Here is a 25562-nt window from a genome sequence, read left to right on the forward strand (position 1 = left end):
TTGCTATGGATTAGCTGCAGTGAGCTGATCATGTTCTTTTATTACAGAAATTGTTGTGTTTAATCATACTGCACCGTATTATTACACGATCCCTGTCTCGGGAGATGCATCTCTACAAACATGTAAGATCTTACAAACACGAAAGATCACTACAAAATTATAGTACTTGTGTTCAAATTTAAGGGGCCAAAATTTTCTAAGCGTCTGCATCAATCTTGTGTGCCAACTACTCAGAATACTTCAACTAACATTGTGGTAGGAATCAATTATGGCATCTGAAAGGTATTCACATTTCGCCAAATTCAATCCAGCCAGGGATATTCTACCATCCTTTGTCATGAATACATGCCACTTGTTCGTCATATTCTCGGTCTGACCAGACAAAAAGGGAAAGAAATCAGATATTAATACGGCAGATATTTGTTGCATGCAGTAGTGCAACACTCAGAACTCTTACGCAGACTACACTTAGATGAGTTCACCTAGTACAGTGGTATTGCATGATACCATAATAGGGATGCTCAAATGGAAATCATGTTCAAGACACTTTAGAAAATATGGAAGAGCTTTGAAGCATTAGCCTAGAAAAAAATTACGATAATCAGTTTTGCCTACAATAGGACAACTCCTGTGAAAGCTGCAGATCATTGTACTGCGTAGTGACTATATTACTCAAGATTGCCCTTATAACCTATAACCTATGCAGAACAACTATAATGACAACAACCAAAAGAATGTTAAGATAAAAGACGGTAAGCATAGAAATTTTACAGAAAAAAGGCTGTAAGTTCAAATTTTCAGTCCAGGAGTAAGCAATTACCTGAGTTTTGTTCAAGCCTGTGAATGAAAACATGCCAATCTGCTTTAGGATAAATGACCAATCCTTTCCACTCTTATCTTTTGCACAGAGGCTATCGTATAGTTTTTGTCTCACATTCTTTATTCTTCCGGCCATCATTTCCATCTCTGCTTTCCACTCATTGAACAGTGTAGGATCCCCAACAATATTGGCCACGATCTTAGCCCCATGAATAGGAGGGTTTGAGTACATTGGTCGAGCAAGCCTCTTCAGCTGGCTCTTTACCCTGAATACATAAAGCTAAAATTATAAGCAAACCCTAAATCAAGTTGGACGTGATATTTAGCACCCATATAAACCAAACTTCTGTTTGTTTTACGAAGGACTTGGACTTAAATATACTTGAGGCTTGCACCTTCAGCCAAGGCCCATGTGATATGATAATATTATGACAATTCCATCTATTGGTAATGGTATATGATAACATTAACATCTGTAGTATACTTTATACATACCTTGCAGCTGTATCAGATGAGGTCAAAACAACATTAATTGCTCCAATTCTTTCAGCATACAGACCAAGGTTTTTACTGTACGACTGAGCAACCAGGAGCTCCATACCTCGTGCCGCAAACAATCTGACAGATGCAGCATCAGCATCCAAGCTTCCACTAGCAAATCCCTGAAATAGATTTACAAGTTCAAATATTAACAAATTAAAGTAACTACTGATAAGGTACGCCTTTCTATCAAAAACTGTTTAAACCCTTTTTATAAAACACATTCAAAATTCAATTAATTATATATTTAAAACCAACTCCTTTAATGAAACATAACTTATATAGTGCATACCTGGTACGCAACATCAAAAAAAGGGATGTGGTTCTTTTCTTGAATGACATCAGCAATTTTTTCCCACTGGTCAAGGGTTGGATCAATGCCAGTAGGATTGTGAGCACAGCCGTGAAGCAATATAAAAGATCCTTCAGGTGCGGCCTGGCAGATATAATGTTATACAATTGAATCAGCAATTCCATATTAGCAGTGAGAGATAGATCAGAAATTAAGCTTATGAAAATGCAGTTCATGCAAACGTGCAAATACGTTTTATGAAATAAGGATGGTAACCATGTATACACATATCCTGTTCAAAACTATCTATACCTTTATGTCTGCTATCATCCCCTCAAAGTCCAAACCAACTGTTTTTGGATCATAATATCGGTACTCGGACCAGGGAACTCCAGCATCATTAAAAATATTCTTGTGATTACCTGCAACACACCTTTTGTCAGCTATGAAAATTTAGTATTTTGAGAGACTAGTTATATGGTGATATAGGATGACAATACTCACCCCAGGTGGGAGATGATATTAAAGCTTTGGCCCCAGGAAAATATCGCTCTATAAACGCCGCAGCAAGGCGAAGGGAACCAGTCCCTGACAGACCTTGAACAGTTGCAACCTTCAGAAAAAGGAAACATTAGATGACTGAGACAAGGTAAAAATATATATATATACAACCCCATTTATCTTAGAAAAATGCACGTTTCTTTTTAGTACAACACATACCTTTTGCTCCTTTATCACTGGGTTGTCTGCTCCAAATAATAACTCTGCAGTTGCTTTGTTGAATGCTGCCAAACCCTCAATGGGGAGGTACTAGATATTACAATTGAATTACAGTTAGTAAAAGTGGTAAGAATAGTTGAATCACAGTTATTCAAAGTTGCAATTCAGCACAGTTAAAGCGTCAAGGTATCAACCTCTTTGTTTTCCCCCCTTTGAAGCATAAGATTCTCTGCCTACAAAAGAAAAACGGTGTTTCAGTGTAAAGTCAATATGTGTGAGCGAAATCTACAAGAGAAGCACAACCAAAAAAAGCGAATCTACAATAAGAAAATGTTATAATTCCTAATAAGAAAAGGATGAACAACTGGAAACTCAAGTAGAAGTGAAATTCTTTTTATTGTATACCATGATGGATAAGACACCGACCTTCTTAACAACATTGAGAACATATGGCTGGAGTTCTTCTGTGCGGTACGCCCCAACACCAAGGTTGAGCTTCATCTCATTTGTACTAGCTTTGAATGCTTCAGAAACTCCAAGAATAGGATCAGGAGGGGCCATGGTAACACCGTCGAATCGAGAAGCCTTGACAGAGGCAACCATAGATACCCGACCAGCTGACTACAGACAGACATGGAATAACAGAAGACTCAGTTTCGAAAAAGGAACATATACGAAAACTCAAGCTAGAAATCACTACGCTAACCAACATCCAATATAATACTCAAAATCCAGTTGGTAGGATAACTCAAACTTGATCACATTCTTAGGCTGAAGAAATGAGAGAAAGACATACCTCCGTCTTGAGGAAGAGATTGCTTCTCTCCAAGCTACCAAGGTTGATCTTCCCCTATTGAAACACACAATTTATGAGTTTGGTTTCGGAGAAACAGAAAAGATGTTGAAAAGATAACATGTCAGTCTCTATCCATCTGGGGTAAGAACAGAAGCAGTCAACAATCAAAGCCCAAAGATGAAACGAGAGAGAGAGAGACCTTGTGAGAGTCATGGAATGATAGGGAAGACGGTGGGGAGACGGAAGCCAAGGACAGCACGGTTGAAGCCATCTCAACCCGATTGATTCAATTAATAATCGTAACAGAATCACAATTGTATTAGAAGAGGAAGATGGAGCTGAAATAGGTGAAAGTCACCGGCGGGGGAAGAGGGAGGCGAAGAGTGATGAGATTGATTACTGCTTTGAGCAAGTGGTTTTGCGAATTGCCAGCTGATCACCGTCTGCTCGTTTAACTGGTACCCCGTGGAGCCCACCAGATCTCTCTCTAAATAAATTGGTGCGGGCTAAACTTGGTGCGGACTGGGCCCATTGTTTAGGTGCTAACAAACTTGTTTCTAATTACCGTACCACACTACCACTCGTACCCATGAGTCGTACCATTTTCTTCTTTTTCTACTTGTATTGGTATATCAAGCATTGTTCAAGGGCTATAAAACCTATAATCTACGACTTTGATAGTCTCGGGGAATTCTCGTTAATTGTTATGCGCATTCGCTTCAGGAAGTACAATGTTTCACATGCTCACACTATTAGGCTCACTTGCAAGAGCAGTCATGGCCTATAGCAGCTCTCGTCAATTGCATGATACACAATAAGAGATTGTCGAGGGATACCTGTGGTCTGTGGACTACCAAAAACAAACAAACTCGACAGTGTACTCAGTATCGATATTAGTTGGGGACGGCAAAAGTGAGCGGACATATAATACAGAATCACAATTGTACCACTGTATAACCAACTCTATTCAAGTCCATTGGGCTGAAATTCAAAAACACATTAAGACTGGAACTTCCCACAGGAACACAACTGATCATGACATCTAAGTCATGTCCGATGCAGAAAGAAACTAAAGACCAATAACATTGTGGTATTTTCACGTGCAGTGCAGAAAAAAAAACTAACGAGAGTAATAACATTGTGGTTTTTTTACAACACATGTTGAGATCCTGCGGTACTTTGTGTTTATATTGGATAATGTCAGCACTGGAAAAAGTTCTACTTCTCCTAATCTAAACTTGGCTAAAATGTGTTGAGGCAAGTAGCACACTATTATGTGCAGTTCCTTTCACAACCCTAAGCTGAATTCCACAAATGCAAATCACAAATGACTATTCTAGAGATGAAAGCTCTCATCTTATATCACTACAAAGACAAACCCATCTCAGTTTCCATACACTAGTACAAGGATCTACACAACAACAAAACGATTTGAGCATGGTGAAAATGGAAAAGACAATGACAAAATTAAAATAACAATGGCATAAATTAAACATCTCATTATCATCAAATTCAGTCTACTGGCTTAACATGACCACTCAGAATTAGAGCGCATCAGGCATTGTTAAGAACCAAACCAGAAACCATATAAATCCTGAATATCACTTGAAAAATTATAAAGATCTGGAGATAGATAGATAGATAGATAGATGGATAGACTCTTAAGAGTTCTTACAGATAAGCTAAGCAATAAACATGACTTCTAAAACCCCTATCAAAACTGAAACATGATGCCATTGCGAATTGGGGACCAAAGAACCTCAGAACCCGAGCTTGGTGCGGCGCCAGTGCCTGCGCTTCGCATTGTATCTGGTAACACGAACCAACACTTGTAAGCATCTCAGAACCAAGAACAACAGAACCGACGACAAAATTAGTTCAAAAAAAGTAGAAGGAGGGGTTTGGGACCTGATCTTGTTGTCAGTCCTGAGACGGATCCAGTTGGGGATGGGCCTGTTCTGCCTCATCTTCTTGCCCAGCTTTTTCTTGATGATGAAAGTCTTGTGTGAAGGCTGCGATTGAGGTTAAGCCCGTTTCAGATTCACACTCCAATCCCATCAAAACCATATCCATACTAAGACTGAAGCAACATATATGAATAATAAGACATTGATTGAGAACAGGAAGGAAGTAGAGAAAGTACCATCTTCTTGATCTTCTTCTTCTTCTTCTTGGCTTGGCTTGGCTGCTCTCCGGCGACTTCAAGAAGAGAGAGAGGCAGAAACCCTAACAACTAGCTCATTTCAGGTTTGGCCTGTATATATAGGAGACGGTAAAATTGGACTATTGGAGTAAAAAATGGCATGAAGCCCAAATCATTGTGCAGGATGGGCCGATGGCCCAAAAAAGAAGTTACAATTGAAGTGTAATGTGCAAAATACATGATGCATACTTTGTTGTCAATTTCTTGTAGTCTCTCATAATACCAGAACGGTGCGATGTAATGGTATCCCACGTTACCTAGTTGAGAAAATTAGAGATAAATTCGATTTTAGAGCTCCCTTTTAAAATTAAACCCGTATCCTTTTTTTCTTTTGATTTAGACTCAATTCATATGTATAATAAGCATTTATTATTGTTCTTTTTATTCTTCGTTTTCTGTCTTCACATTTTTGCCCTTCAGATTGACTAAAGCAAAATTTGGTATTTTCTCAATTTTAACATAAGTTTGAATTTTGAATATTAAACTAAAATTTAGCTCAATTTAAATGCATCATAATCAATTACATTATGACTTTCTTGATTTTGTACCTTAAGTATGTGCGTGTGTGTGTGTGTATATACATATACTTGTGATATATTTTTATTTCCTAATGTGTATGTAATTTATTTTCTGATAAAATATCAGATTTTACCTAGAGTTCAAAGTCTCATTTCATATGAATCATGAGAAGAACTTTTACTTGCTTCAAAGAAATTAGGGGAAGAAGACAATAATCGATAGTTTTTCTTACATGTGACTCAACGGGCTGATTGATAATCGGAGAACTACTCTAAAAGAAAAGAAAGGGTTGGAGAAGCAGAAGAAATGACTCACATAAGAGTAAGAGTCTTGTATATTCACTTTTAAACTCATATTTGGTGTCTTTTTACATGCACGAATGATATATGATTATAAGGTACATAGTGATCTTGTTCTTTGTTAAATTTTATCTTCTTTTTAGGTATATTATTATGATCGAGAGAGTTTTTTACTCATAGTTATTTGCATTTCTAATTTACCTATTATGTAGGGCTTGAGTAATATAACCTTCAAACTAAAGCATATGTATAATATAGTGACAAATCTAACGAAGATGTATAATACAAAATTGGAGTCTAATACATAGGTATCAAACGAAAAGAAATATAAAAATAAATTTCCAACACACGAGATGATTTTCAAAACCTCAAGTTAACTACAAAAAGTATCTAATTAGATATCTTATGCATATAGCCAAAAACTACCTATATATACACATCTTCTATAAATCGAAATTCATTTTCACATACTTTTTCATAAGTTTTATTAAAAAGTTCCATGATTTTCTCAATAATTATGAAATTGATTCAAATAAAATGGTTAGTATTTAGAATAATTCATAATTAAGGTAATTAAGACATAAAGTCAATTAAGAAAAACCTATGTTAAGACTAGGAATTACAAATTTGTAATTAAAATATTAATATAGTGAGCTTAATTTATGGAATTTGGTACGTAATTTGCAACATGAATTGGAGGGAATGTATAATTAAATGATTTAGAAACAACCGATTGTTATTTGTATTAGTGGCAAAAAAAAATTTTTGATCAAAAGCAAGTGTGGTTTCTTATATCAAATAATTTCTTTTTCCTTTTTTATTCAACATAATTGAAAGAGTTGTAGAGTTGTGTTTATTTTAAAATTGGTGTTGATTGGGTGTATAATGAATTACCCCTACCTAGTATTAAGCAGCTACAGCTATACATTTCTGCTCCGCTGCGGGACAGAGAATATTGTTTGAGATTTTCATTGATTTGGATGGCACCATCTGCGGAGATTCTACCATTTGTAGATAGCAGTGGTTATGATGATGATGATGATGAGGACGCTCTCTTTATCACAACTAATATAGCTAAGCAAATGTTTTTGGGGTTAAGGGAACTGTGAGAATAACAATTTAGAAAAATTAAACTCTGTCTGTACAATTGCTTCAGAAATATGAGCATTTGAAGCTGCACTCTTGTGCTCAATGATAATTGTTGGTTCCTCGTAAAGAAAAATTTGAGGTTAGTGTTGGGCTTTTATACTGTCATTGATCTTTCTTTCTTCTTCCAATGGTGTTCATCTTTATCTAATTTTTTTAAATCGACAAAGTTTTAAACTCTAGCATTCACAAGGCTTCGCCTTCATTCTTTGGGCGGTCTTGACTACTGATAATACTATGTACTGCTTGAAGGAGAATTCTATTTTCCATAATAGATTTGAAGTCTTGGACCTCAAATTCATGCTCCTTCATCTCAGTCATTTTGCTTTTGCATTCATGTAATGTAGTTTCCGCAATTTGAAACATATTATCACCATCCTTGTCAGTTTCGTGTTTACAAAAGAGGGAGGGAGATCTTCTCATCTTCTCTCTACCATATAATGATCATTATACATATCTAAACATCTAATCGTACGAAAAACAACTAGTTGTCTTCTAGTCTTCTTCAACTTCAAGTCTTTTAGTGAAATTCACCATCGCTTTCATGTATGGAAACAATTTGTGCCACTAAATTGATTATGGTCTACACAACAATAGTGATGTATTGGAATTGACTCAATCGAGTAACCACAATTATGGCTTTCAGAATTTGAGATAACAGAAACCGTAATAACACACAAAAAAAAGAAGAAGCTTTAATTAGAGTCAAATTGGGGAGAAATCAGCCCAATTTGAGTGGGGATCAATGGTCAAATGATTTCTAGCTCTTGAGACTACGAATTGGAGCGACATAAGAGAAGACGCTTTAGCAGAAGCAGCAGAGTACGTATCAGCCACATTCGATCTTCTGCTCAACGTACAAAAGGAATGAGCAGATACTCGGCATAGAAAAGCTGCAACATTTTTACCACGAACAATGTTATGCTTCTCAAAAATTACATACGTGAGTTGAATTGATATGTTTAATAACTTTAAAGGTAGAAACTTAAAGAAGGAACTTGAAGCAGGCAGCTAGCTAGGAAGGTAATCCATAGGTTGCCGACAAATAAATTGACAACTCAGTACGAGTGACTGTATATGAAGAATAAACTAATCCACCCTTGATTTACCTTCCAAATGAACATGTAAAAAGAAGTTAGGGAGGCTTTATTGGCTATATCTGTCGATCGAGCTCGAAACCATAAAAGGGAAGCCAGTGCAGCATGACCTATTATCTGTGGCCATATTCAGTCTTCATCAGGCAGAGTAAGCCGTTAGTGTAATTAGAAGGAAATGAGTTCACATCCACACTTACAGTGAAAAGCTTGCCTGGTAGGAATGATGAAGAGGCTCCTATCACAACTGCAGCCCCATATGCCAGTAACAACATATTTACACAAACCCAGTACACCTGGTATATAAATATCCGGCATCAAGCTAACACATTAGATGTACAATATACTGAAAGTAGAGCCTTAATGATCTTATAATTTAGTGACCTTTTCTTGCCCGAGGCTGACACTAAAAGATTGGATACCGAAATCTCTATCACCATCCACATCAGGTATATCCTGCATTGAGTGCATTATAATTTGATTAGAATGCCAACAACAACAGGAAGTATAAACCAATAACTCATTACTACCAAAGGAATAAATAGTAAGTCATTGCTACTTTTAGGCTTTTAGCTCCACATATCTACATGGTTATATAGTTTCTGGTCTAACCTTGAACAATGCAATAACAGATGAAAAGATGCACATGAAAACCACCGCGAATACTAATGGTCTTGTAATTGCGATTTCTCTACCAAGAACGTACTTCTGCAAACATGTATACATGGCATCAATTTCATAACCTCATATAGTCATATCTATAGACAATAAAGCCAGCTTAATCACATATACCTGCATGTGTACAAAGAAGGCAAGCTGGACGACAATAGCTCTCACAATTAGGATGCAAGCAGCAGCAAGAATTGCATGTCTCTTCCATCTGAGCAGCGGAAGCTATCCAACAGATAGAAAGTCACGTACAGAAATCAAAAGTAGTGAACTGCACGCTAGCTAGTTACTTAATTCCTATGATACAAAAAAAAATGACAGTGCATATTAACCAATACATTGGTTTCTCTAAGGCTGTTAAGACTTAAGAGAATGCGAAAAGGATGAAGAAACAAACCTCAATGGAATAAGCACTTCCAAGAAAAAAGCTAATGGCGAGGGCAGAGAACAGAGGTGGAGACTTGAACATAACTCCCATGGCAAAACTCTGAAAATTGTATAAATTAGTTACTTAGCAGTTTCCTAACTATAGATTGATCAAGTAAGTTTGCAATTCTGGTCTATATGCTAGATTATGCATATCTGCCAATTAATTCATTACCATCAGCAAAACTGCGGAAACGATTGTGATCCCAGTTCCCATTGAGAATTCACCTGAAGCTAAAGGGAGATCAGGTTTGTTAACCTGAGAGATCAAACATATAAGCAAGAGATAACAACCCTAAACAGTACATCTTTGATGTTCAATTAAATAGTAGATGCTACATAAGTTCATATACGGTCACATGCGTATACCTTATCTATTTCAACATCAAACACTTGATTCAATCCCACCACATAGATGTTCATTAACACCGAGGGAACCAATGCCTAAGATTTGATCAGTTCAACAAAATGTTATGTACGTATTTACAACATCAAAACAACCTGCTGTACCATTTCGAACAATACCTTCAATATTCCTATCAAAAATGCAGGAGACAAGTCCCCAATTTGTTCCAATGGAAGAAGAGAGACCGATAATATACCTATAACCTGACAACAGCACAGTAGCACGGTGAAATTGCTACTGTATATTTTAAATGCTTACATTATACTTAAGAGAGATGAACAGAAATGGACATGTAGAAAAGCATACTCACAGTGCCGATTATAGTATGAGGACGACAAAAGCGATGAAAAGCATCCCATTGTTTAGAAACCCAGCCGCCAATAAGAAATCTGTTCAGGAATTGTCGATCAATATTAATATCGATCTCCTCTGATCGTGATTGTGAGGCATAGGACGACGGCGCCCCGTTATGTATCTTACGTCCATGCTCTCCTCTTCTGTTGGTTACTGTGAATTTCCAATCATCACAGTTTGGAACATTTGGATTTGGATTTGCATTGGCAGTAATAATGCTACCCCAACGATAATGTGGCTGCAGGATGGGGAAGGGCAACGTCGTGTTCGTCTTGTTCTTGTTCTTGTTCTTGGAGAATAAGTTGCACTGTACCAGCCTCACTGGCGCCGGCGTTGCTACTCGAAGAAGTGGCATTATGCAATCCAAACAATCTCAGAGCGCACCCAACATGAAAAGGATCGGGGTCAAACATGAAAACTGCCTATATATTTTAACCCAACAGTTCATGCACATTGCTCGGATTTGGCTTTCATATCTTCTTAATCTGTTCGTCAACATTTTTATGGCAGGGATATATGACACCTTACATTCAAGAATTTTTTTTCTTTAATTAGTCTAGCCACCTATTCTATATCACTAAAGATTTACCTTCTCTGCGCATAGCATTTACTTTCCGCATCGCACGATTACGTGAGTACAGCATCGTTTTTTCTTTACTTTTCAATTCACCAAAGTTCTTCGTTCAAGAGTACGGGCATCGCACGTATACGAGATTAGTAAATAGATTTGACTTTTATATTTGCTTAGATTAATCTGTTAGGTTTCGATTGTAATATCTTCTTAATTCACCAAATCAGTTGTTTCAATCGCGTATGTCGATCGGTTATGGAATTCCATCAGGTATGCAAGCTGTTATGGAATTCATATGGAAATAATTAAGATCATCATGGGGGAGGAGTCTGAAAATCAGCTCCAATATTCTGATAATCTTGCATACACGTGGTATGGTATGTGTAGATATACACCGTGTACCGAACATACTATCAGATATTTCCACGTGTTATGTGAAGATATACGATGTGTGCCGAAGATGGATAAATCCATATAACGGATGATCATAAAATCAATATCGATCGGTACCAATTCCAAGAAACCCTAGTTCTTCACTCAAAATCTCTCGTCCCTAGAATTCAATCCCGATGGCAAAGGGCGCGGACCTCCCTCACGACGTTGTAGAGATGATCGCACTCGAGTCGCCCTTGAAAATGGCAATAAAATTTCGATGCGTCTCAACAAAATGGAACCATAAAATATCTGATCTAAGATTCTCCCAAAGGTACTACCGATTAGCGCGACGCCAGAACACTGTGAATCGAAGGCTCATCAGCATTTCTTCATCTAAAATGGAATCCTTGGACCTCCAGGAGAAGTCATCCTTTGAGATTACCTGCCCATTCTTGAAACTCGGGGGGTTTGATCGAGTCACGCTTCTGGGATCTAGTAACGGTATGGTATGTGCAAGTCTCGATCCTCATAAAAACTTCTACTTATGGAACCCATCAACCGCTTTCTTCATCGAACTACCCGACCCAGATTTTAGTGGAAATATTTCAGAGGATGAAGTCGATCTAACTGTGTATCGCTATGGGTTTGGTTGTGCGTCGGTCACTGACGACTATAAAAGTTTTGATAGGGTTTCGAATTGACAGCGATTTCGAGGAGCTCAAATTATTCTCATGGAAAGATCAAATTTGGAGAGGCATTGACGGTGCCCCGTGGTGGATCAGCTTCATAAACCAACGTCAGGGGGTTCTCTCAAATGAAAATCTTCACTGGCTATTCGACCACAGTCATAAGTACGATAATTTGTTCTATGATTTAGATGATGAGGACGAAGATCGTATCCTTGCTTTTAATCTGGAAAATGAGGAGTTTAGAGAACTTTCACCGCCTCGTTTTGATGGTATGCTAATACTTTGGGGGGTCTCCAGTGAAGGACGGCTGTACGTGTTGCATTATATGGATGACTTATCCAGTACTACTAGTATATGGTACATGAAATAATACGGGGTGATTGAATTGTGGACTAAGCTCTTTGATTTGAACATTTCCCATGTGCCTCTTAAGCCTATAACTTATCTCAGTCCAATTTATGTTACGAAGAAATCGGCCTATGGCAATGGGACGTTCTCAGAGATCAAGTATCAGCATCAGCCTCAGCCTCGCATAGCTTTGCTGAAAAAAGGAAACCTGCGTGACATGATGGTATGTGAAGAGACTTTAGTCCGTCTCGATGATGCTGAAGAAGAAGAAGCTTAGCTTGGTAGGGTTCAAGATAAAATGAAGATGTTTATATATCCAATGGATATGTTTGTCATCAGGCTCTTCAATTCAATTTGACTTTAGTAGCTCATGCTATCAATTTTTTTTTTCATGCATTTCAGAACTTTTATTAGTTCATTTTATGTAATCAATTACAAATAAACTCAAACTTATGTGTATGCCGGTAAATTAAGCCCACGGACATACCTAAACTTAGCTAAAAAAATTGGGTCGCGGGCCGACTCAGCTCAAACTGATAGGCGGGTTGTATTCGGGACATTTTGGAATGGGTAGGATATATGTAATACTTTTCAAGCCCTGAGCTGACCCAAAGTCTTGCCCATATGATATATTATAGGACCGACTCGTAGCTCTGCCCATTCTCGACCCATGTTAGTAATAAATGGTTTTTTTTTCTTTAGATTTAAAATATTAAATATCTAGAATTAATTGTATATTGGTTCAATTGACAAATGTGTTATTCAAGAAGGGGTTTATGGTTCAACTCTTATCTCTATTAATTTTTTTCAAATGAACATTAAAATATTTTATTATTTAAAAAATCGCAGGCCAAATGTTGGTCGAGCCATGGGCGGGTTTTTTAACCCCAAACTTTATTGGGCTCATATCACATATTGTGATTGTGGCCGGCCCTGCCCTGCCTATTTTACACATAGGGCGAAAAAAAACCATAGACTGAGTAGTATGTGAGTCTTCATATCTTAGGGCTTGGCGGCCTTGCCTTGCCCAGGCCTAGTTATGTGTTGTTATATAATTTTCTTCTTTTTTCATCATGCACCTAAGTCTATAACTATATACATGCACTTTTCTCATGCAGAAGCGTTCTTGTATTGCTGTTGGTATTGATTCTGCGGTTAGGCATCAAACGTGTTTGTGCTTTTGTTTTTATCTGCTATTCGTTGCCTCACATGCATCTCTATTAAGGTCTTTGAAACAAACTCGTCCGAAACATAGAAAGCAGACTCTTGAACATGTTCAATCAGTTTGGAATCCGTCATGATATGCTATAGAGTAATAGGGGTAGATTGTTTCGAATTCGAGCCATATACATTTTAGAGTGGGATATCGAAACAAAAGATTTGTCTATCAACATTAATTTGGCCTTTTCCTTATGAAATGGTGTTTTGGTTGTTTCGGGATTGAGAATATCCAATAGGTTTTGGCATATTGTGAAAGAGGAACATGGTCGACGTATACGTTTATGTATATATCACTCTCATGAACATGATCATTGATCAACATATATTATGTCATTTTTATGGTAGGCTAATGATCGATATCTCAGTTTTTATCTGTTCAAAGTTTGAAGAAACAACACTGCATGTCTGCATGCCAGCCAGAGTTCGAACATATCCCATGGACTGCGGACGCAACTAGCTAGCTATTTTCCTGCAGCTAGCAATACACCTATCCTTATTTATAAGTAGCTAGCTAATATCGATCGCTATCAGCATCACAAGGTAATCCACCAATTTCATTTGCATCTTTCCTCCCTATACGTAACCTTGTCAAGATCTCATGTAAATTCTATACTTTCACTTTTTTCAACACAATTTCTTCGTCGACCATATACCAGACTAATTACGTTATCATTCCCACACAAACGAACAAATGAAGCTTTTAAAAACGCAACACAAAGAGAACAATAGTGTACGCATGAATGTTCAAATGAATAGATTAGTTTGTATAGGAGAAGAGAAGTATGACGAATGGGAAGTGTGGAATTCAATTCATATATAGAGGAATTTAATGCATGTGTGTGGAAGAGACACATTTTCTATAGTTTGTTTAGTGTTTCAGTGTTTGCATGTGATTTGGAAGAAGGGTAATGTAATGCTCATAAAACCCTAGAATAGACAATTGACATGGACTGGACCGCGTGTCATGGACCATCAAAACTGTGGGAGGTTTTTGCAAATGAAGCGCGTCTTGACTTGAATTCTCTCAATTCGATTTGCTTTCATCACCCATGTTGCTCATGTTCTACTTGGGTCCCAGATCACGCGCTTTTTATTTTGCTAAGCAATTACTAATCCTGGTTATGCATCATTCTTAAGCTTAGCTAAGCTAGCTGTAACCCAAAATTATATATTTAATTATGAACGTGACAAAGATTGATTGATTGATTTGCATCCTTTTTGAAAAACATAATCACATTCAATTAATTTGCACCATAACACATCATACGCTACTGTGCTACATGCTGCTTGTTTTTCTATTTGGTTCTTTGGACACAAATTCGTTGATTGAAACAATGTGTTTGATGAAATTTCCAAATCGATCAAAACCCCAAAACCTCATATTAGCCAGATGCGAAGAAAAGCATCTGAAGGGGATCTAAAACTGATTGTGATTTGGCGCAAAGGAACACTGAGATAAAGTAGAGATTTCATCGGCATGCTGGCCACCAAATGAGGAAGCACAAAAGTCCTAAATAGCAGCTCGATAAATATACCAGATATCGACTTAGCAAAGGATCAATCACTAGAAGTCACATGCATGCGTTGTATATCTCTATGCATCAAAATAAACGCGTTTACCAAAGAAAAAAATGCTGCCAAGTACGTGCGTGATATGTTGCAGGAAACTTGCAATAGATCTCTCTCTCTAATGACCACAAAGACTGCATTGCACCCAGTTTTTAGACACCAATGGACTGAGCATGCCCACAATGTCTTCTCATCCATATGCTAATGTTTCCCAAATGGCATCAACCACGCAATCTAGTCTAGATAAACAAAATTACGATCTCACCTCAGCAATTTGATTTTAATGTATACAACTCAATTCATGGAAGTGAATCGCTAGCTGTATGTGAAATACCACTTGGATAATTATGCAGCACACCATATATTGGGATTTGCTACTTGCTAAATAGATTTATTGATTCTGAATATTAAATGCATCATCAACAATTCAACATCATCATATATAGTTTTATTACAGTGAACACAAAACAGATATGATCATCATCAAACATGTATAGTTTGGTGGTTCTCCATCTCTTAAGCGTAAATTGATTCTTATAATAGTGTAGGGGATTCGATTACAAATCCGTGATTTGGATTGATAACTATTCTCTAGCTATATGTAGCTCCGGTGTATAAAGCTGAACAATTCTTTAATCAACGTGTGTTACGTGTCCTAACTCCTAACTTGGGATTGACCCAATCATCATACATATATTCTTCATTTCTGCTAAACATCCTATTCCTCAGCATGCACACAAGTCACAACTTCAGTTTACTCCCATCAACTCCTCATTTTGCCAAACTAGAAGAAAGCAACCCAAACCATTAACCTCAATTCTTCTTTACACCAATGACATGGAAACAGAGCCCATTGAAATGAGACTAAAATTCCAAGATTCCTTAAAACTATTATTACTATAATCAATTAATATTATATATGTCCCAAAGCTCTTATTATACAAAGTAATAATTCTAAGCTATGTGAACATTATCTGTCCTCAATCTATCTATCTGCCTCACATGAAGAATATGTTTGTGACTATGACCTTTGATTTTTTTCAACAGCATAACGCCTAGTACCAACGGCACAAATACTGTGTATAATTCTGAGACAGAAAAGTAAGTCTTTTTGATAAGTCAGACTGATACATGTGAATTCAACTTGGCCAGTTTGAATTTTTCGTTGGCTTATTTGTTCAATTATAAGCTAGGCTGCATGGAATCGGGTGCGGGTACGTGGAAGCGAAGCGTTTGGAAACGCGGAAGCGTTTTTTTTTCCAAAAATTAAGGAAGCGGGTGCGTTTTGGAAGCGTCGGAATAATATATATATATATATATATATATATATATATTATATTTTTATATTTTATTTTTAATTATTTTATCTAGTATTAAAATAATTAGTTAACTATTAATGACTTATTTTCTATCCCATGATTATCTTTGATTATAGCATTATTAAAGCTTCATTTCAAAATTCAAACAAAATAATGTACAACATAGTGTGAAGGTGTTGGACACGTGCAAGTCAAAGAGACATGACTAGATGAAATTGATAAAAAAAAAAATCCGTCTTCCCTCTGTCTCTCTCTCTCATATGGATTTTTTTTTCATATCTCTCCACAACTCTCTGTCTTTTCTATATATCTCTCTCTCATCTAGATTTTCCTGATATCTCTTCCCCATATTTCTGACACATATTAGATTGATTGATGTTATTCATCTTTAACCGCTTAACGAAATAAATAAGAAGATGAAACGACAAGAAGAGTCTCAAGACATTGATTGATGAAATAGAGGTAGAGAAGGAATCACCCTTCCAATTTGGAAGTCAAAGCTTCCGCAGCGCTTCCAATTTGGAAGCCAACGCTTCCATCGCGCTTCCAATTTAGAAGCCAACGCTTCCGTCGCGCTTCCAATTTGGAAGCCAACGCTTCCGCCGCGCTTCCAAACCCACCTTTTTCGGAATCGCGCTTCCGTCGCGCTTCCCCGCGCTTCCGAGCGCTTCCGCTCCCGCTTCCGCTTCCGAAGCGGGAATCGGTCTTCCAACCAAGCTTCCGTGCTATGTAGATTATAAGTGATGAGCTTATACATAGAGCAAAACCCACGTGGTAACTACTGTTGCATGGAAACAAATTTGTTCATATCTAGTGTGTCTATCTCATACCTATTTCACAAATAAATTATAAATATTTTTATAATAATTATAATTATAAATTTATTGAAAAAATAGTCCTGAACATTTTTTTAAAAAATAATTATGAGGTGAACAAAATAAGGATGAGTGATAAATTTGGTCCGGATAAACAAAAGAAAGCAGAGTTTACACACAAAAACTCAACTGAATGGGACCCATTCTCTTAAACTGTTTTGTCATTTGAGCAATCCCCAACTACAATTTAAGACACAGAGAGGAGACTGGTCTCTTACCCTTCCTCACTCCAACACACAAGTTTTACTCTCGCACATAAACACTTTGCAAAAGAAACCTTCTATCCTTTATCGATTGAGAAAGAAACCTTCTTTTGCTTTGCTGCTACAATGGCAAGACCGCAACAGCGATACCGAGGCGTCCGACAACGGCATTGGGGCTCTTGGGTGTCTGAGATTCGCCACCCTTTACTGTAAGTTTCATTGTATCTTTCTTTGATTAGGAGCAGACTCTGGTTTGGCTCTTTTGAGCAGCCATGGCATATCAGAATCCCACATTTTAGAGTTGGTCAGAGCATACCCTAGAATCCCTGTGGCTGATCCTGAGAAGACCCTTTTACCCAAGATTTAATTTTTCAGCTCTGTTAGGTTTTCAAGGGAGGACCTTGAGAGATGAAATATATCGATCATTTCTTAGAGCTTTGGAAATTGGAAGGAGGAAAAATTGCTTCAGATAAATAGATTACATAACTTTGCATTGTTTCAATAATCCCTTGTTTCTTGGTAATTAGTAATTACTAATAATCCAACCAAGTAAATATACCATGGCATGGAGATTATAATTTTCAACTGGGAACTTAAAGAAACGATCTTTTGATTATGCAGAAAGACTAGAATTTGGCTGGGAACATTTGAGACAGCTGAAGACGCAGCCAAGGCTTATGATGAAGCTGCCAGGCTTATGTGCGGACCAAGAGCCAGGACCAATTTCCTTTACAACCCAAATGCCTCTCAGTCCTCTGCCTCAAAGCTTCTCTCTCAAACTTTGACGGCTAAGCTACACAGGTGCTACATGGCTTCACTCCAAATGACCAAATCAACCTCACTCAAGCAGCCCAGCAAGCCCCAGCTTGCCTTTGCTGACACAAAAAATGTTGGCATTATTGAGAATGAGAGACCGAGCATCGAAATGCTAGAGGAAAAACCAGCGGTGGCAGCCGAGCCTAAAAAAGAACAAGAACAAAAGCCAGATTGGGGATTTGTGACCAAGATTAAAGTGGAGAGCACCCAAGATGAAGAACCCATAGAGCCTCTTGAAGATGACCACATTGAGCAGATGATTGAAGAGTTGCTCCATTATGGTTCCATTGAACTATGCTCTGTTGTGACAACACCACAAACACCTCAGGCATCTCTAATTTAATTCCCAGAAACCTCATTCAACCTCAGCCAATTAGTATTTAAGTATCCTATTTCTTTCTTTGCTAATGCAAACACATTTAGCAGAGTTAACCCCAATTCTCTTCAGCTCTATAACTCTATTAGCTAAGATCCCCTTCAGTCAGTTAGGACTTGCTAGCTAGCTCCTGACTCCTGAGTAACCCATTTTGATGATGGCATCATGCTGTTGCTATATGTATATTGTTTATTTAGTCTATTCGTATGATATTATTACCTAAGAAGCACGGAAGCTTGCCTGCAGTCGCGCTTCGCGCTTCAGAAGCGGAAGCGAAGCGGAAGCGCGCCGGAAGCGGACGGAAGCGGCCGGAAGCGCGATTCCGAGAAAAAGGTGGTTTGGAAGCGATATGGAAGCGCGAGCTTCCAAATTGGAAGCGTCAAATAGGCCGGAAGGAAGCGTGGGCAATTTTGTAATATTGATTAAAACCTAATTTCTCTCTTACCTCCCTCCAGCCTCCCCATCTCTTACCTGGCCATTGAAGTCGTTCACTCGTTCGTCATCTCCAGTGCGTCAACAATCACTCTTGCCTGATCTCAATGGATCGAAAGAGCTCATCTCTCAAGTCTTAATCAGCCTCTCACAATTCGACCTCTCCACCAGGTTTGTGTTTTTCTTCTTTAGTTCTTCGATTTCTGAAAACAAAACGTAATTTCAATTGAACAAAAATTTCATGCATTGTAGATTCGTAGTGGGTAGTCAGAACTCAGAAGTTTTTCTGTATAATCCGACGTTGAGTTTGTCACCAAAGGGCAAAGGCTCCTCACCTAGATTCGCAGTTGCATACCTGAAAGCTAAGAAAAAGGCAAAGTGAAGGTACGTGCCTTTGCCCATAATCCGATCTCAAATTTTTCTTTTTAGTATGATGATCAACTTTGTGTGCTTGATTAAATTGAGTAGGAGAGTTTCTATTGCTTGCTTAGTTAACTTTAATGTTGAATGCATGAACATGCTATAGACTGGGGTTTGCAGAAACTATATCAGGCAGAATAGCATAAAAGATAAGAACTTGAGACTCACCAAGAACATGGTAATCTAGGAGCTCCCTGGAAACTTGAGACTCATCAGCTGACTCAATCATTGTTCTGATCTTCATGTAATGTCATGTTATGCAAGTGATCTAGCAAATGCATTTGACTGCAGGATATAACAATTTCCAATTGTTTAGGCCGATAGGGCATGAGGAAGAGCCAGAATTGCCTTTACGATACTCTAACATAATACTAAGAATATGATGTTCTCACGTACCCATGATTCTCCTCCCAATTGTTTAGTCGGCAACACACTTCCCCTCATAAATAATAATCCATGTACTAATCTTACCCTTCATTTTTAATTTACAAAGCATGCTTCTCACATTAACATCTAGGCAATGTCTCCCGCACGTTGATGAGTGGGAGCAGGCGTGCCAATTGGGTTTGGAGAAGATGAGAGGAGAGATCGAGACACAAGTAAAGCTGCTGCCGGCGTGCCTCATATCATCATTATCAAAGCCACCACTATCGATCATATGTGATCGAAAATACTAGTATACTTGCTTAAAAGTTAAAACCCACTCACCATTTCTTGCCTCCTAAGCCTGTCATTCAAACCCTGCCAAAATTCCACCTCTTTTTATTTCCTTTCTAGCTGTTAAAGTGTTAAGTTATAAACCCCCCATACACCAATGTCATAGAGCCCCCCATCATATACCTATGGATAATACCAAAGCTGGGAAGTCTCTCATCAAAAGAAGATCCCACCGCACTCTGCAAATGCTTTAGAACCATTACTTTCATAATTTAATTCACCACTTGGAGAAAGCTATCAATTGCTTATGACCATATAGCTAAAGAACCATTACTTTCATAGTTTAATTCACCATCTAGTACTTGATCTCTGCAAATTTAAAAGTCTGAAGCATCTAGTGATCTAATCTGTAGCAGATGTTTAGAATCACTCTTTGGTAAATCAAAAAAATAAATCCGATATGAGAATGTGTTCTGGAAGACCACACAATGCCCTTGATACAATTTGGATTTATGTTTCCTGCTTGATACAAAGGGTCTATTCTAGTATATGTAAAGTAAAAATAAATGGCTATGATAAGTGATAAGTGCCTAAGGTGTAGGGAATAATGAGAGGAAGTGAGAACATGTGATACCATGTGAGATTCGGTAGAGAGAACATATACTTGCAACTTATTTTTATATGATGCAGATGCACTATAATATTTGATGTGTGCGTTTATTTTAGAGACCTTAATGCATATGAGTGCTGTATTGATGGTTTCTCCCTAAGTTTTTTTTATCCAATTTAAAACAAGAGTTCTAGTCAGTCACGTAATTAAAACCAGCCTCCCATTCCCAATTATGTTGATTGAAGTCATGAAACAGTTTGTTAATTTGATATAAGGTTATTGCCATGCTTACAAGTAGTCCAGTCACAGTCACCCGTCACCACCTAGCTAGTATACCAGAATTCCGGGTCACTTATATTCAATAACTTGAACACTGATTTTGAATCTTATTTGTAGAAGCTGGGAAGTGTGGGACATTTATAAATATATAAGAATATGACCAAGAATTGAAAAAAACAAGCAGAAACATTGAAAATTTATAATTATGGAGTATGTTCGGCATGATTAGCAAATGCCTCAACCAATTAGTTATTGTAATTCCTTCCCAGGAGTCTTCAAATTACAGACTCGTGGTATATAGACATGTACGTATTAAGATCTTTCAAAGATTTTGATTTTGGATTTCATAGAAATATATCATACGTAATTTCTGTGTTGATGTTGTTTTTTTTTCTTTTTTTTTTCTATAGAAATATGAGCCACCAACCTAGTAGCACTGGTTCTACATCTGCTGCAAGTATTAATGTCGAACAAGGTGATGTGGATGATAAAGCTCCTTTGTGGATTTATGCAAATAAGATTGAAAAGATGCCTGGGGGAGGATCTTGGAGGTTTCAGTGTAAGTTTTGCGAAAAATCATTTGTTGGATCTCACAATAGAGTGGCTACACATTTGCTAAAGGATGGTGGAAAAGGTATTAAACATTGCTTGAAGGTCACTCCTCAACAACATGCTAATATGAGCAAGTTACTAAATGATTGCAAACAGAGAGTCAAAAATGCAGCCCCTAGACCAGTTCCATTGCCTTCATCATCGAGGAATGCATCAACTTCTTCACTTGATTATGATATGAGTTATCATTCTAGTATTCCAACATCAAGTGCAGCGGAGCCAAAGAAGAGGAGGGGAATGGGTACAGCTTTGGAGAAAGCATTTCAAAATAACTCTAGGGAGCAATGTGATGGTGAAGTAGCAAGAATGTTTTACACAGGTGGTTTGTCTTTCAACCTTGCAAGAAATCCTCATTATCGCTTGTCATATGTGCGTGCTTCTAGCCTTCCAGGATATGTTCCACCTGGTTACAATGCATTGAGGACTACACTTCTTCAAAAGGAAAAAAAGAACCTTGAGCTTCATTTACAACCGATCAAAGACTCATGGAATGCTAAAGGTGTGAGTATATGTAGTGATGGTTGGTCTGATCCGCAAAGAAGACCCATCATTAACTTGATTGCTGCAAATGCAAATGGTCCGATGATGTTGAGGGCAGTAAATACTCAAGGTGAAATAAAAACTGGGGATATGATTGCTGATTTGATTATAGAATGCATAAAGGAGGTTGGTCATGAAAATATTGTTCAAATAGTCACCGATAATGCTGCGAATTGTGTGAAAGCCGGTGCAATTATTTCATCCAAGTATCCTTCTATCTTCTGGACACCATGTGTAGTGCATACCTTGAACCTTGCTGTGAAGAATATATGTGCACCTTCGCTGCAAACAAGAAACAATGACGATGTGTATGATGCTTGTAAATGGATAGGGCCTCTTGCAGATGATGTTTCTTTCATCAAGAACTTCATAATGAACCATGGGATGAGGTTGGTGATGTTTACTGAGCATTGTGATCTTAAGCTCCTTACAATTGCTTCAACCAGGTTTGCCTCCACACTTGTGATGTTTAAGAGATTTAAGAAAATAAAGACTGGTTTGCAACATATGGTAATAAGTAATAAATGGGATGATTACAAGGAAGATGATGTGAGGAAGGCCGCTGCAGTGAAACAGAAGATTCTAGATGAGATGTTTTGGGATGAGCTTGATTATGTTATATCTTTTACTGAGCCAATATATAGTATGATTAGACGTTCAGACACCGATAAGCCGTCTCTTCATTTAGTGTATGAATGGTGGGAAGATATGATTCAGAATGTGAAGAAAGCCATATATAGGAAAGAAAGGAAACAACTACATGAGGATTCAAGCTTTTGGAATGTTGTGCATAAGGTGTTGATGTCTCGTTGGAGCAAGAGTAGCACACCTCTTCATTGTATGGCGCATTCATTAAATCCCAAGTAAGTTTTCCCATATGATTTGATTAGAGTTTTCTCATATAAATGTTATAATCTTTCTTAAGTCTTAATTGCTCATGCAAATGTGTTGATATGTGAATGTGAATGGAGTTGTTGGACATGTGATAACTAGTTACTGCATTATGGAATGTCTCTTGTTGATATGTGAATGTCTATAAATTCCAAATTACACTTTTAGTTGCTGGATATGTGAATTCATTACATATATATATGGTGTTGATAACTTGATATTTGAATTTACTATATTTTTGTTACTTTTCAATATGATATGGATTATGATTGACTTTGTCATGGTAATTAATTAGGTATTATAGTCCGGAATGGCTATTAGAAGATAGCACCCGAAAGGCTCCTCATCAAGATATTGATATTACTAGAGAAAGAAAAAACTGCATCTTGAAGTATTTTGATGATGCAGATCAGCGGAGAGAAGTTAATGTGGAGTACTCCAATTTTTCCTTGTGTATGGATGATTTTTGTAATGTTGATGCAATGCATGATAGGTCTATCTTACACCCTCTGAAATGGTGGGCTGTTCATGGAGCGTCTTCACCGAGGCTTCAAGCCTTAGCATTCAAGTTGCTTGGGCAACCATCTTCATCCTCTTGTTGCGAAAGGAACTGGAGTACTTACAAGTTCATACATTCGGCAACAAGAAACAAGATTACTCCACAAAGAGCAGAAGATTTGGTGTATGTACATACCAATCTTCGCCTTGTATCTAGATGTAGTGACTCTTACAAGGAAGGTCCGTTTCACATGTGGGATGTTGGAGGTGATCAATTTGATTCATTAGATGAAACTAATCTTGGAAGGCTTGAGTTTGAGGATCTTTCTCTTGATGAACCGACTTTGGAGGCTGTTTTGTTTGATAATGTTAAGGAGAATGTTCATGAGGATGATGTCGTTGATGTATAAGTAGTATTGTCTTTATTTTTATTGAGTTTATTTGGTTGTGTAACAATAACATTGAATTTGCTATGAAACGGATAATGACTTTGAATTTGCTATTTTTGTGTTTTTGTAATATTATATATACATGTTGATATCTTTAATTATATACTATTTTATTCCGCGCTTCCGAAACGTCCCCGCTTCCAAGAAATTTTGAAAAAAAACGCTTCCGCGCTTCCAAACGCTTCGCTTCCACGTCCCCGCTTCCGATTCCATGCAGCCTAGATTATTACATGCTTGATTTACGGCTTCTCAAGTTGTTTAATTCTAGTTCTTCTCCCTAATCAGTCCCATCTCCGCAATAAGTGGAGTGATTTAGGTGTTCTGATAGTTTAGACAAACTCTTTTCTGTGTGTGCTAGCCAGCTTACTCATTCATTTTGAAGTCCAACGAAGATGAACATAATCCTTACAAAACTGGAACTGCAATGAAAGAAATCTATTAGTGATGATTAGAGTGCTCTACAACCAATAAAGATTTACTTGTTTAGGTTGAACTTGAAACCAGAGGACCACCAACTTGTTGGTTCTATCACTATATCAATTGGAAGAAGAGTACTCTTTTTCTTTGGATGCATAAATTTCAGATGTCAAGGACTCTTTCACACTCATTATTTTTGGTCCATAACTCCGTATACAAATATCATTTTCAATGTCTGTAACCAGAACACCAATATTTCCTTTCTTTATTTCTTTTTACAATGGGGCATAGTTCCAAAGCAAAGAGATACATTTGCTATACAGATTTTCACACTCCTACAGTATACTTAATTCTAGTAAATGTGAAATAAGTGTCATATTAGGCTTCTACTAGCACCGAGCGAGGTCTAAGTAAAAGTTCTCTTTAAAATGGATTCGGATTACCGAGTTACACTTGTATCAACTTAAATATGTCATCAAGTATATTTTTTTATCATTGAAAAAGAAGTATTTATAAATATAAATTGTTGAGATCACATAATATATACTGGTGTCACTTGCACTTGGTGCATTGAATCATTTCCATACTTCCTCGTCCCCAAAGTACTTGCTTGCAAAAATTTGATCAAGGTAGTTGATATTGACAACTAGAGAAAGTGAAGTGGTAAAATAAGATGTTCTCGTTTCTTCTTGTTAAATAGCATGAAAACCAGAAAACACCATATTGATCAACAATGCAGGAAGTCGCTCTTTCTTCAACCAAAAATAAAGTACTCATGGATTCACTAGTGCTGTTCCGGAAAGATTGGTGATCATATGAAAGTTAAAATTCTGTTCAAATGAGGCCTTCCGACCACATGGTTCCATGTCTTCTTTCTGTGAAGTTTGAGTGTTCCTGATCATGTATAACTAATTCCATATATATGAAGCTAAAATCGATTGTGCACCAGTTCTTTGGCAATGCAAGAAAGCTGATATATTAGATTCTTCAATCTCTCTGCGCAATAATCTTGATCTTAAAACTAAAATTCATTGATTTATACAGCTAGCTTTCATGTTTGACCATTTAATCGGTCAGGTTATACATTGCAGCAGTCAGATTATCAAAAACCA

General features: G+C 37.4%; 5 protein-coding genes across 5 annotated transcripts; 2 read left to right on the plus strand and 3 right to left on the minus strand.

Annotated features, from left to right (window-relative positions):
- LOC126805552 (aspartate aminotransferase, chloroplastic) lies at nucleotides 1–3538 on the minus strand. The gene is made up of 11 exons (XM_050532348.1): nucleotides 3367–3538; nucleotides 3168–3221; nucleotides 2798–2992; nucleotides 2566–2604; nucleotides 2372–2461; nucleotides 2156–2264; nucleotides 1964–2073; nucleotides 1652–1795; nucleotides 1315–1481; nucleotides 821–1085; nucleotides 1–372 (listed from the first exon to the last, which is right to left on the minus strand). The coding sequence occupies exons 1-11, from the start codon at nucleotides 3436–3438 to the stop codon at nucleotides 241–243; spliced, it is 1377 nt and encodes a 458-aa protein (XP_050388305.1). The 5' UTR covers nucleotides 3439–3538; the 3' UTR covers nucleotides 1–240.
- Nucleotides 3539–4648: 1110 nt separating this feature from the next.
- LOC126784458 (60S ribosomal protein L39-2) lies at nucleotides 4649–5387 on the minus strand. The gene is made up of 3 exons (XM_050509920.1): nucleotides 5311–5387; nucleotides 5076–5179; nucleotides 4649–4976 (listed from the first exon to the last, which is right to left on the minus strand). Exons 1-3 carry the CDS (start codon nucleotides 5311–5313, stop codon nucleotides 4928–4930), a joined length of 156 nt encoding a protein of 51 aa, XP_050365877.1. The 5' UTR covers nucleotides 5314–5387; the 3' UTR covers nucleotides 4649–4927.
- A 2798-nt stretch (nucleotides 5388–8185) lies between these two features.
- LOC126784468 (homogentisate phytyltransferase 1, chloroplastic-like) lies at nucleotides 8186–10638 on the minus strand. Its single transcript, XM_050509929.1, has 11 exons — nucleotides 10240–10638; nucleotides 10049–10132; nucleotides 9893–9967; nucleotides 9699–9782; nucleotides 9495–9584; nucleotides 9221–9322; nucleotides 9041–9136; nucleotides 8813–8884; nucleotides 8629–8724; nucleotides 8444–8548; nucleotides 8186–8227 (listed from the first exon to the last, which is right to left on the minus strand). The coding sequence occupies exons 1-11, from the start codon at nucleotides 10636–10638 to the stop codon at nucleotides 8186–8188; spliced, it is 1245 nt and encodes a 414-aa protein (XP_050365886.1).
- A 6832-nt stretch (nucleotides 10639–17470) lies between these two features.
- LOC126782385 (ethylene-responsive transcription factor ERF003) lies at nucleotides 17471–19093 on the plus strand. Its single transcript, XM_050507616.1, has 2 exons — nucleotides 17471–17662; nucleotides 18075–19093. The coding sequence occupies exons 1-2, from the start codon at nucleotides 17580–17582 to the stop codon at nucleotides 18610–18612; spliced, it is 621 nt and encodes a 206-aa protein (XP_050363573.1). The 5' UTR covers nucleotides 17471–17579; the 3' UTR covers nucleotides 18613–19093.
- LOC126782384 (uncharacterized) lies at nucleotides 19093–24031 on the plus strand. The gene is made up of 3 exons (XM_050507615.1): nucleotides 19093–19248; nucleotides 21454–23058; nucleotides 23382–24031. Exons 2-3 carry the CDS (start codon nucleotides 21458–21460, stop codon nucleotides 23992–23994), a joined length of 2214 nt encoding a protein of 737 aa, XP_050363572.1. The 5' UTR covers nucleotides 19093–19248; nucleotides 21454–21457; the 3' UTR covers nucleotides 23995–24031.
- Nucleotides 24032–25562: the final 1531 nt, after the last annotated feature.

This window comes from Argentina anserina, chromosome 2 (assembly GCF_933775445.1).
Source record: "Argentina anserina chromosome 2, drPotAnse1.1, whole genome shotgun sequence".
Taxonomy (NCBI): Eukaryota; Viridiplantae; Streptophyta; class Magnoliopsida; order Rosales; family Rosaceae; genus Argentina; species Argentina anserina.

Coding starts and splice junctions, on each gene's coding strand:
- LOC126782384 (XM_050507615.1), top strand. CDS start 21,458: ATGAGCCACCAACCTAGTAGCACTGGTTCTACATCTGCTGCAAGTATT. Junction 23,059..23,381: donor GCGCATTCATTAAATCCCAA/GTAAGTTTTCCC, acceptor GTAATTAATTAG/GTATTATAGTCCGGAATGGC.
- LOC126784468 (XM_050509929.1), bottom strand. CDS start 10,638: ATGCCACTTCTTCGAGTAGCAACGCCGGCGCCAGTGAGGCTGGTACAG. Junction 10,133..10,239: donor CTCATACTATAATCGGCACT/GTGAGTATGCTT, acceptor TGCTGTTGTCAG/GTTATAGGTATATTATCGGT. Junction 9,585..9,698: donor TTTCCGCAGTTTTGCTGATG/GTAATGAATTAA, acceptor TACAATTTTCAG/AGTTTTGCCATGGGAGTTAT.
- LOC126805552 (XM_050532348.1), bottom strand. CDS start 3,438: ATGGCTTCAACCGTGCTGTCCTTGGCTTCCGTCTCCCCACCGTCTTCC. Junction 2,462..2,565: donor AAAGGGGGGAAAACAAAGAG/GTTGATACCTTG, acceptor TGTAATATCTAG/TACCTCCCCATTGAGGGTTT. Junction 2,074..2,155: donor AATATCATCTCCCACCTGGG/GTGAGTATTGTC, acceptor GGTGTGTTGCAG/GTAATCACAAGAATATTTTT.
- LOC126784458 (XM_050509920.1), bottom strand. Junction 4,977..5,075: donor AGGACTGACAACAAGATCAG/GTCCCAAACCCC, acceptor TCGTGTTACCAG/ATACAATGCGAAGCGCAGGC.
- LOC126782385 (XM_050507616.1), top strand. CDS start 17,580: ATGGCAAGACCGCAACAGCGATACCGAGGCGTCCGACAACGGCATTGG. Junction 17,663..18,074: donor GAGATTCGCCACCCTTTACT/GTAAGTTTCATT, acceptor TTGATTATGCAG/AAAGACTAGAATTTGGCTGG.